Source organism: Elgaria multicarinata, chromosome 3, assembly GCF_023053635.1.
Source record: "Elgaria multicarinata webbii isolate HBS135686 ecotype San Diego chromosome 3, rElgMul1.1.pri, whole genome shotgun sequence".
Classification (NCBI taxonomy): domain Eukaryota; kingdom Metazoa; phylum Chordata; class Lepidosauria; order Squamata; family Anguidae; genus Elgaria; species Elgaria multicarinata.
In genome coordinates this window covers 22423097-22434332 of record NC_086173.1, presented here as the reverse complement: position 1 = coordinate 22434332, position 11236 = coordinate 22423097, and the positions used below count along the sequence as shown (strand labels likewise).

The 11236-nt window shown below is 48.7% G+C and overlaps 1 protein-coding gene across 2 annotated transcripts in view; it reads right to left on the bottom strand.

The window, feature by feature from the left end:
• Positions 1-980: 980 nt before the first annotated feature.
• The window catches only part of RARG (retinoic acid receptor gamma), a 127689-nt gene continuing 117433 nt past the window's right edge, over positions 981-11236 (bottom strand). For both annotated transcript variants that reach the window (XM_063119579.1, XM_063119580.1), the window contains 5 exons: positions 8264-8424; positions 5843-6019; positions 5082-5286; positions 3578-3736; positions 981-2039 (listed from right to left, as the gene is read on the bottom strand). In XM_063119579.1, the coding sequence (XP_062975649.1) occupies positions 1858-2039; positions 3578-3736; positions 5082-5286; positions 5843-6019; positions 8264-8424 (884 nt within the window). In that variant the 3' untranslated portion in view covers positions 981-1857. The remainder of the gene's footprint in view (positions 2040-3577; positions 3737-5081; positions 5287-5842; positions 6020-8263; positions 8425-11236) is intronic.

Below are 11236 nucleotides of genomic sequence, written 5' to 3'. Positions count from 1 at the left end.
GCAGCAGCACTTTCAGCTATCATCCCAAAGCAGCGTGGCAAAAAGACACACACACACCCCTCCATCCTTGTGACGGGGCTACTGCCCTCCCCTAGTGCTGATGCAAAGTGCAGCAAGGGTGGCTGCCTGCCGTTCTCCCCTGATGGGGAGGGGAGGAGATGTAGCATGAGATGGAATAGCAGCTGCTAATGGTGAAACATCAGCAAAGGACGGTGGTGTGATGCCACGCTCCCTCCCACCCCACCCCGCCCCAACCCCCTTGTAGTGTTAGGGTTTCAATCATTTCAGATTGCTAGGAGCAAAGAGCGGGGCTGGGGTGGGGGAATAATAAAGTCTTCAGAAGGACTTTGGCCCTCGAGCGATAAGAACGAGCATTGCCTGTATCTTTTATTTGGTCCATTGGAATGGTGGTGGTAGTGGTGGTGTGATGGTGGAGCAAAGCCGGCCTCCTGTAGGCCTAGGGGAAGGAGACCCACTCCGTTTCCTGGAGCAGGAGCAGTCCTACCCTTTCCCCTCCATCAAAGTGCTGGGAAAGCAGAGATAAAGGCAAGCAAAAGTACCCCCTTCCCTTTCCATATGACCTTTGGAGAGGGGCAGCTGGCTTCTCCTTAGGGGGAGACAGAAGGGGCGCCCTGAGGCACAGCAAATGGGTTCAAGTCTATAGCTCTGCACCCCTCTCACCTCCACCCTTTCCTTGATATCTTTGGTATCTGGCATCCTTTGGGGTCTGTTTTCCCAGAATTCTTAGCACCGGGGTCAAAAGCATCCCAAGCAAGAACAGATACAGTTTCCCCCTCTACCCGCCCCACCCCCGGCCCCATAACCCTGATATCCCTCCGCATTGGGACTGGGGAGGCAGGGGGAAGGACTGCTGCCCCTCCCCAAACCCCACTATGGGATTGATCTCTGCCTCAGCAATAAAACATTAGCACTTTATACAGCTAAAAAGAAGAAGCCCCCCTTCCCCCACCCAACCCCACAGCTCACCTCCCTCGAAAACAGCTCCACATCTCATTGGAATCCATAAGGGATGGATATTAACACACACACACACACACACCCAACCAGCCCACAATGGGGATGTCAATGTTGAAGTCCTTCCTGGCTTCGCTCTCCCCATACCCCATAATCCTTGGTCCACGTTCCCTGTGCGTGCAGTGGGAGCAGGCATGCGTGGGGGTGTTGGAGGCCATGCCATCCCTCTGTCTTCAGAAACTTGAATAAATAGTGTCTTGGATGCCTGGATCCCCTGGCTTGGGAGGCTGAATTGTACAGCTGACCTCCAGCCGAGACTGTGGACTGGGTAGGAGGGAGGAGGCCACGAATCATTGCATAGGGCCCGCGTGTTGCAGAGTCTCTTTACCGGCTCTCGCGGTGCCCCGTTCTTTTCCTCACAGGTGCAGGGGGAGGCAGGGAATTGCACATTTGGAGCTCACCCCGTTTCGAAAGGGAGGGTCTCCAAGTCCAAGCCCCTTGGGGGCTTCCCAGGTCCTGAAAATTTGGCTTGAGGGCGCCCGACTCCACGGGGCAGGCCGTCGGGGGACTTTGGCAAAGCTTGGGGGTTGAGGGGCAAAGGCTTCAGAATATACATCCAAGGCCCCCGAAAGGAAAGGGTTAAGGCAAGAGGCATCCACCCCAAGTCACCAAACACAGCAGAGGAGAGGGGGATGTGACGCCTCCTCGTTGGTCACGAGTGTTGCCGTTACACCCAACTCTGGCTGATGGGCCAAGAGCAGGAAAGGCAAGCCTGAATAACTGAGTCTCAAAGGAAATGGGCAACGGAAAGGACGGAGGAGATAGACGCTGAGGGGTTTTCTCCCGGCCTTTCCCAGCCTAGATCCTGGCTCTCTTGAGATGCTAGGGAGCCTCCTCCTGGCTCTTGGGGTCGGCTGGGCTCTCCTCAGTGCTGGGCGGTTCTGCCAATGGCGGGGGTTGCGACAGCTCCTCTTCAAACATCTCGGGATTTTCCAGCATCTCTCGGATGAGCGGCGGCATGGGGCCGGGGATCTCCATCTTCAGGGTGATGGCTCGTTCGGCGCCTGTTGCAAGAGAGGGAATGGGAAAAGGTAGGCATGAGAAGCTGTGAGTTTCCCCAGCAGGAAAGGTGGAGCTGCAATGTAGCAAGCTTGACCATGGGCAGGGCTGTCCAGGGCGCAGCCCCGGAAAGCACGTGACGTGGAACCGGCGTATTTCCGTGCAACAATTGACAACTGGCCCCCTGCGGACAAATCCAGCCCCCGAGAAGGCTTTTCACAGGGAGAAGGCCCTGGAGTTGGAGGAACCAAAGACTTGCAGTGGAGGAGAAGCACAGCCTTTTGGCATCAGTGTTGCCATCCTCCTCACCTCAGTGGGGGCACTGCACTCAATGGCTTTCGTCTTTCCGTCCCTGTTGAGGTGGAACCAGAGATGTTAGGGGGAAGGAAGGCATCAAGGAGAACAGCATTTCCTCCACAATGTCAGGAAGAAAAACGTGGCAGTCCTGAAAACGAGAAGCACTTCTGCATGTCTTCCACCATGAGTCGAGCTAAGCCCGCCTGGAGGTGAGGTGACCAGGCCTGAAACACACAAGATCTCTCTCTCCCTCCCTCCTCACCAAACAAAATACAATTCATCAGCCCCAACAACTTCTACAAGGGTGATTCACCTCAGACACACAAAAACACTCCCAATCATTAAGCAATTACAATTAAGAGACATGGGGAGGAGCTGTGGTTCAGCGGTAGAGCACCTGCTTTACAGGCAGAAGGTTCCAGGTTCAATACCCGTCATCTCCAAATAGGGCTAAGAAAGGATGCTGCAAGAAACCCTGTAGAACTGCTGCCTGTCAGGGTTGACAATACCAATGGTCTGATGCAGTATAAAGCAGCTTCTTAAATTCTTATTCAAACTGAAACCAATCACTGGGCAGCCACGAGGGGCTGCATCATGTAGTGCAGAAGTTCCACGTGGCTTTCAGTTCCATGTAGAAAACTGCACACGTTCATATCTAGAGGGTAATGTACAACGATCCCACACTCCGGTATCTGGAAGCACTACTACTAGTAGTCGTAGTAGTAGCAGCATAGTAGTAGTATTAGGAGGAGGAGGAGGAGGAGGATTTGGATGCCTTTCTCCCCAAAAACATCAGTTAATGCAAATTAAAACATACTTCTTTTAAAACAATTACAGCAATTGTTTGCTGTAATTGTTTTAACCGCACCATAACACAACTAAAACATCAGTGATGACTTTCAACCGAGGTATTAAACAGCCCATCATACACCAACAAATGCCTGGGAATAGAGGAAAGTCTTAACCTGGCACTGAAACAGTGACACTGTTGGTGCCAGGCAGGCTTCCCTGGGGGAAGCATTCCATAATCAGGGAGGGGGGCACCACTGAGAAGGCCCTCTCCCTTGTTGCCATCCTTTGACCCTTCCTTGGAGGAGGTGCGCAGAGGTGTAATATAGGGCTAGGAGGGGCACTCCATCAAAGTATTGCAGTCCAGAGCCATATAAGGCTTTATAGACTAAAATAAGTACCTCGGAAATGTATCAGCAACCAGTGCAAGGAGGCCAGGATGATGATTTGCGCTCACCTTTGGTGCTGATCCCCCTTAGGTCAGTGATTTTCATCAGCATGCGGGGGAACATATAAGGCTTGTTGGGGCGACGTCGGCGAGCATAGATCTTCAGTGCTTCCAGCAGGGGCTCTTGCAATTTGTCCACTTTCTCGGGCTCTTCCAGGTCCATTCGATCTGTGGAGAAAAGGAAGTCATGGAGCACTGTTTGCCCGCTTGCTTTATTTTCTGTAGGATGCCTTGATTGTTTCATAGACAGGTGGGGCAGAAATTCTATAAAAATAGATGGTGTCATTTAGGATGTTCCTGGCCAAACTAATTTTAATAAATTCTTTCTCTTTTTTATTGTGAATATCAACAAACAGAACAGAAAATACATTTTGAAAATTGGGGGGGGGGAACGACACATAGATTGTGTATATATAATTATCATTTTCCATCGTATGTACCGTTCAACAAAAAAGAAGGGAGAGTTTGTGATGGAATGTGGAGTGGAAGCTGAGACTAGGCCATTTAGGGCAGGGTTGGGCAATTTGGGTAGGTTGAAGGGCCACACTAGCAACCCCGGAGTCCATTGTGGGCTGCACCCCTCCTCTTCCACCCGAAGTGGCTGCGTTTCTGGATTCCCAGCAAGGGCACTGGGAAACAAGGAGTGTAAGGAATGTGCTGTTTCCTAGCAGAATCACAGTTTCCGTAGAGAAGCAAGGCATGCAATGCAGAATCGCTGCCCCAGTCCCATCAAAATGGTGTGATTCTCCCGAGAAACAAGGCACGCGCTCCCCATGCACTTTGTTTCCTGGCAGAATCACTGAGAATCCAGTGGACGGGGGTGGGTGGGGAATCGCCACCGGGGTGGGGTGGGGGGCGCACATGCAACCATTTGCCACCCACCCGATTTACCAGCATTTCAAACCACATTCATGAGACAGTAAGGAGCCAGCACAGGCAGTTCCAATAGCCCACGCTTTTCTGTTTAAAAGCTCCTTGGAGGGAAGGGCACAAATGAGATGAGACAAAAATAGATTAGATAGATGCACCTAGATTAACCAGGGCTTTAACAGCAAGTGAGCAACCATTTAAAAACACAACTATGTACATGTGTCGAATTGGCATATTTTTTATGATTGCAGATTATAGCAACCTCTTACACATTATTCTTTTACAGTACTATCCTAGGCCTCTTGCAGATGTCATTCCCCAGCCTGGAGCCCTCCAGAGGTGTAGGGCGACAATATATCCCTCACCAGAATGTCCAGCAAGCTTCCTGGCTGGGGATGATGGCAGTTGTAGTGCACCTCCTGTGAAAGATACCAGGCTGAGGAAGGATGCCTTGGTCTCTTCCCTTCCGATGGAGAAAAGAAGGTAACCACAATGTCAACACTCCCTAGAGCAGTTCCTTCATCAGTGCTTGGAAAGGACCTGATCTTTGAGAATCAGAGATCTGTCTCCTCCAGAAGACAAGGCTCCCTTTGCCACCAGCTAAACTTAAAAAGCCTGCAGAGGGCTGCTATGGGGTCCTTACCTCCACAGATGAGGCAGATGGCGCTGAGCAGGCCTGTCTCCGTGTCGTCCATCTCGAGAGGCAGGAGTTGCCCGGCAAAGGCAAAGACCAAGTCAGTGAGAGGCCCAAACCCAGCATTGTGCATCTGGGTACGGTTCAGGGTCAGCCCATCTGAGAAGGTCATGGTGTCCTGGTCCGGGGTGTAGCGGGTGCAAATACGGAGCATCTGTGGCAGTCGAGAGGGCAGGGGGAAGATGGGACAGATAAGGTGGTCAAAAACAGTATCACAGGGAGAGGGCGCCAGGTGTATGTGTAAGCTTGCATCATGTCTTCCCTGGTTCTGCATAAGTGCACACAATCCAGGATGCTGAGAATCTCAGCCTTTCAAGTACGTTCCGGGCTTCAATCCTACACTGATAGGTCTGGGAGAGTTTGGAAGATGCCCGGAGAAACCTGAGCAGCCAGACATGGAGTTGAGCAGAATTTCCAGCAAACAGAAGGGGGGGGGGCTTCCCAACTTCCTGTCTAAGCTTCTCGCCCCTCCCCATAATTAGGAGGACCATCATTAGTCAAGTATATGCATTTATTGGCATCATTTAGATGCCTTGCAAAATTTGAGTCACCTTGATACAGATTGCATTCCTGTTGTTGCTTTTTACAGTACACGCAACCCTACGCTTGTGCAGCCTCCACCCACCCACCCACTCACTCACCGCCAGCCATGGCCACCCACCCTCCCCTTTTCATCAGCTCCCATAGGCTGCTGCGGCTGAGCTCCTCACCAGGATATCTAGGCAGGCCGCTTTGAGCAGGGTGATTTGGTCAGCAATGCTGAGAGTGGTGAAGCCTGGCAGGCGTTTGGCAAACTCCACAATCTTGATGATGCACTTGGTGGCCAGTTCGCTGAACTTGTCCCATAGCCCCAGGTCCAGCTGGACTCTGTGATCTGCGCTGGAGTTCTAGAAAGGAGGACAAGAGATTAGGACTGCTGCTGCTTTGCCCCCTGCCCCCTTGCATCTTCTCTCTCTCTCTCTCTCTCTCTCTCTCTCTCTGGCAAAACATTGTTCTATTGTTAGTTTATCTCAAACTGTATTTATAGGTTATCTATAGTTTAACAATATATTTAGTGCAAAAGGTTTCAGCTTCCACCCTCACCAATAGCTGTGATATTATGTGTGTATACACACACATTTAGAAACACACACACATGTGAGTGTGCACCCGAGGTCTGCAAGGCCTCCACCCAGCCAGCATTCTGGCCCTATCCCTGACAGCAACCTTGCTAGAAGAGGCTGATGCTGGGAGTGAATTCAGACAACATTCTGTCATCTTTTTCAAAACTGAGAGTCAACTTTAGCTCACAAATTGAAATATGAGGCCAACTTTTTAGTATTATTTCCCCCCCACCACCACCATCTTTTCCTGCTGCCTTTTCTTCTTCCTTCACCTATTTCCCCCTTCCCTATTTCTCTTTAAAAAAATAAAAATCTAAATCACCCCCACAAAAATAGTGGTGACACTATCAACGCTAAACATGCATATCAACCTAGCAGTTGAAGTTGTGTGAACTGCCCACACATCCCAGGAGAGGTATTGGCTAAAGAGGAAGTCAACACCAGCCCAGTTTTGTAAAACTGTTTTAATAGACACCAGAGGTGAGCAGAAGGTAGACCTCCAGATCTTTTGGACTTCGACTCCCAAAAGCCCCTGCCAGCATGGTCAGTGGGTCAGGAATGCTGGGAGCTGAAGTCTGAAACAACTGGAGATCTATTTTCTGCCCCTCCCTGATATACGCCACTAATAGTTTGCATGGCTTAGACTGTCTTCTTCCATGTCCTCTACTCTACTAGGTTTCTTAAAAACAAAAGGTCGTTATACCACCAAATAGATGCCAACCCTACCACAATGTCTCTTAGAACTAACAATCCTTCTTCAGACAGAGGTAGAGGTGTGTGTGAATATCTTTTCCCCAATTCTCCCACTTTGGCTATTATCCTGTCTTGCCACTTCTGCCTTTCTCAACATTTTTAACTTTTTAAATCCAGTTTTTAAATTGAAAGAATGTCTTGTGTACAAATTTGGAATAACTGGAGAGAAGACCCTAAAGTAGTACTAACCCAATACAGCACATGAAGTCTAGTATCCCTGTGAGCTTATGTGCTCCCCGCCAATATTTTGGTGCAGCCACAACAAGGAGTTTGGAAGTTTTCATTTCATGTCAGAGTAATTACAGGGTGTCGTGTTGTCTGAACCTAAAACTGTGGTTAATCTTAACTATGGTTAGGGAAAGCAAACCAGCTTCATAAACTATGTTTGAAGTTAGCTTGTTTCCACTAACCATAGTTAAGATTAACCGTAGTTTGTCCAGATTTCAGATGATACGTCATGCTGTGGTTACTCTAAAATGGAAGTAAATGGAAGGGGCTGTTGCTCAGTGGGAGAGCAAATGCTTTGCGTGCAGAAGGTTCCAGGTTCAATCCCTGCCATCCCCTGGTGGGGTTGGGAAAGACTCCTCCCTGAAACCTTGGAGAGCCCCTGCAAGTTACTGTCGACAAAACTGGGTTAGATGGACCAAGAATCTGACTCAGTGGGCTGGTTCACACAATCACCATCGCTTAAACAAGCCATGGCGCCTTGTTGGAGCTGCAGCGTGTGCTGGGCACGATTTGAATAATCACTGCCTGTACACAGCTTGTCCTGTTGTCTGACTTGTTTAAGAAGTAAGCAAACCCTCAAATAACTCAACAACAGCCTATGGGTTACTTGAAGATTGTTTAGTCCTCAAACAAGCCATGCTGCCCAGGTTCAGACAACATGACAAGTTGTACCTGGGCAGTGATTATTTAAATCATGCCTGACATGCGGTGTGGCTTAAACAAACAACTGTGGCAGTTTAAGCCATGATAATCAGTATATGGCAGCTTCCTACGTCCCTATGTTCGTAAACTCCTCATTGTGGCCATGCCAGGAGATGGGGGAATCGAGCCCTCCAGGAAGCCAGGGTCATTCTTGTAATGCTAAATGCTATGGTTTAGCATTATGTTTGAATCAGCCCAAAATGTTTAGGGTTGCAACTGAGATGTGCTTATGTGGACTTAGTTGGGGCTAGATGTATCCAGCAACACCCTCCGCCCACTAGCTTTATTTTCCATGGGGACATGTACAGACAGCAGAGAGAGCGAGAGAGAGCACACAGCCCTTACTGTGGTGTATTTGCCCAACTGGCAGAGGGAGGGGAAGGTTTCCTGATGGGCTTTGCTGACTTTCTGGATGAGCTCTTCTAGCTCAGGCGTCATTTCATAGCTATCCACCACCACCTCCTCTTTCACGTCTTTTTTCTTCTTGTTGCGGTCATTCCTCACGGCTGAAAGGAGAAAGGGGAAAGGTGAGGGGAATGAGGCATGTTGTGGGCCTGAGCCAGACTGGCAACCTCTTAGGTTCTTATGACCTGACCAAGTCAATTCAACCCCCAAAAGGCTTTAATTTACATCTCCAGAAAAGAGTGAGTCGTGCAGGTAAATCATTCTCAGGACACACAGTGGCAGCAGGAGCGTTGGCTCCCCTTCAAGAAGTGTCTTCCAGGGAAGCCAATAGTGGTTAGAATCAGGATGTTGAAACTCTTTCAGCCCACGACTGAATTCCATTCCAGGCTGAAGGCAAAAGGGGGTGGCGCCAAAATTACCAGACTTATCAGTATATTGTAGCTCCAAGCTCTTACTACCAGTAGCCAAGGAAAATGAGGTGGGGACATACACAAAAGCTGAGAAATCACCACACAATAGGTAGTTGGGGGGGGGAGCGTGCCTCCTGGGGAACCCCAAAGGACAGGATTGGGACCCCAGGCCAGGCCTGAAGTTCTGCACCCCTGGTCTAGAGCAGGGGAAGGCAACCAGGCACACACTAGATGTTTTTGATAACGACACAAAATGGGATCTATAGTCCAAAAACAGGCCTACACAGAGACAAAAAGGACAGCACCAATGTTTATAGTTCCTGACAAGTTTTGAGGAGGTCTCTTTATGAAGGGCAACTGAATAATACCAAAGAATCTTTAATAACACATTTACAAGTCTTAAAAAATTACACAGTTTAAATCCACCTTACAACTTCAAAGCATACCAGCAATGATAAATTATGTATCTTTCGCGCTAATCTATAAGACAGCAATGTTTCAAATGTCACAAAACAATTCAAAACGCAAAAGCCTACTTCTTACTAGTTTCCAAACAAGGCTTAGAATTGACGGCTCCTAATTCACACATGGAAGACTAAAGAGAACAATATATATATATATATATATATATATATATATATATATATATATTCTCTTAGCTACCTTTTCCTTACTAAGGGTGCAATCCTATGCATGTTTAAACAGAAAAAGTCCTACAATTTCCAGCATTCCCCAGCCAGTCATGTGCCCTAAGTGAATTGCATGACTCAATCTCAGTTGTTAGACAAGTGTGTTTTTAAATTCTGTTATCGCTCAGCGTAACACTATCCCAAAATAAATATATTTTTTGTAAAACAAAACCGAAAAAATCCAACTATACAAAATATACTCCTAGAATTCATATTCTAAAATGGTACCGCTGTCCCATGTCATTACATCCCTAAAGGTTGGGGCAGCTACATATCCGTTAGCATCTAACTAAAAAAAATGGAATATAATCAAAATACCTTCATTCAACCCTTTCAAGGTCATAATGCCCAATTCCTGGATCCACGCAACCTCCTTCCTGGTGGCAAAAATGGGCTTACCAGATCCCACTGAAAGCAGTAAACAGATGGGACAGTTGCTAACCTCTGAGGCGGCAGGTAAAGGGCATGAGGGAACTGTAGCCCACTGGTACATTTGTGGATGAGGTGAGGCCTGAATTAGAGGATTCCCACCTCACAGAAGCATAGGAAGCTGTCTCATACCAGGTCAGGCGATTTGTCCACATAGCCCATGTTTTAATCTTTGTAAACATAAATGCAATAAATAAATAAAAAGCCCAGTATTTTCTGGCTGGCAGCCACTTTCCTGGCTCTTAGGCAGAGAAGGGTCTTTTCCCATCATCTCCTGCCTCATCCTTTAGCTCAGCCTTCCTCAACCTGGGGCGCTCCAGATGTGTTGGACTGCATCTCCCAGAATGCCCCAGCCTGGCTGGGGCATTCTGGGAGTTGTAGTCCAACACATCTGGAGCACCCTAGGTTGAGGAAGGCTGCTAGCTGGAGATACCACAAATTAGAATCATAGAATAGAATCATAGGATAGTAGAGTTACAAGGGGCCTATAAGGCCATCGTGTCCAACACCCCCGCTCAATGCAGGAATCCAACCTAAAGCATCCCTGACAGAATAGAATCATAGAATAAACTCATTGAACGAGGGGCGTCTGCTGCCCAGCTATGGGCACAGTATTAGCCATTGCACTCCCTTCCTAGCATTGCCTGGTGCTGAAGGGTGCTCCTGTGCCTTAACAAAGACTTGGCAGAGAGAATTGCAGCCAGTGCAGCTTCTCCCCTCACTACAGCTTTGTGAATAGAGGAGCCACCCTTTTGCCAAAGAACCACCCTGCCATGCTACTGCGGTTGCTGTTGCTATTCAAAAACCAGCAGCACAACAGTCTGCTTGGGATCAGAAGGGGCCCATCTTTTTCTTCCAGATTCCAAGCCTCTGCCATCACCTTGCCCTCTAGGCTGCACAGCAAATTCCTCAACCTGAAACATGTGCCAAGCTGTCACGGAAGAGCGCTGAGAACAGTGCTCAGCCAGAGGCAAACAGGAAGGAATAACCAAGGTAGACAGACAGAGAGCTGCAGAGTTGTTGGATAGCTTGAGTGGGGGTGAGGGTTGCTATAACTCACTCCCCACAACGAGGACCACTTCCTCATCCCTGGGAAATAACAATAATGGAGCTTCTCCAACAACAGGGCAGAGATCCCATCTTTGTATAGTTTGTGATCCACTGGTCTGAATGCAGCTACAGTATTACTATGGTCTGCCAGGGGTGTGGCTGCTGGCCAGCCCTCCCTCCCCATTTCTATAGACTCAAGGAGGCAGTGGTGGAGGAGGACGAGGAGAGGGTTTAGAGCCACTGGCTGGTCCCCGCAAATGATCTTTGGCTTGGTGGGCTACACATCGTGCAGGCCTGCGGCAAGCTCTGATAACAAACTAGCTCAGCTGTAGCAT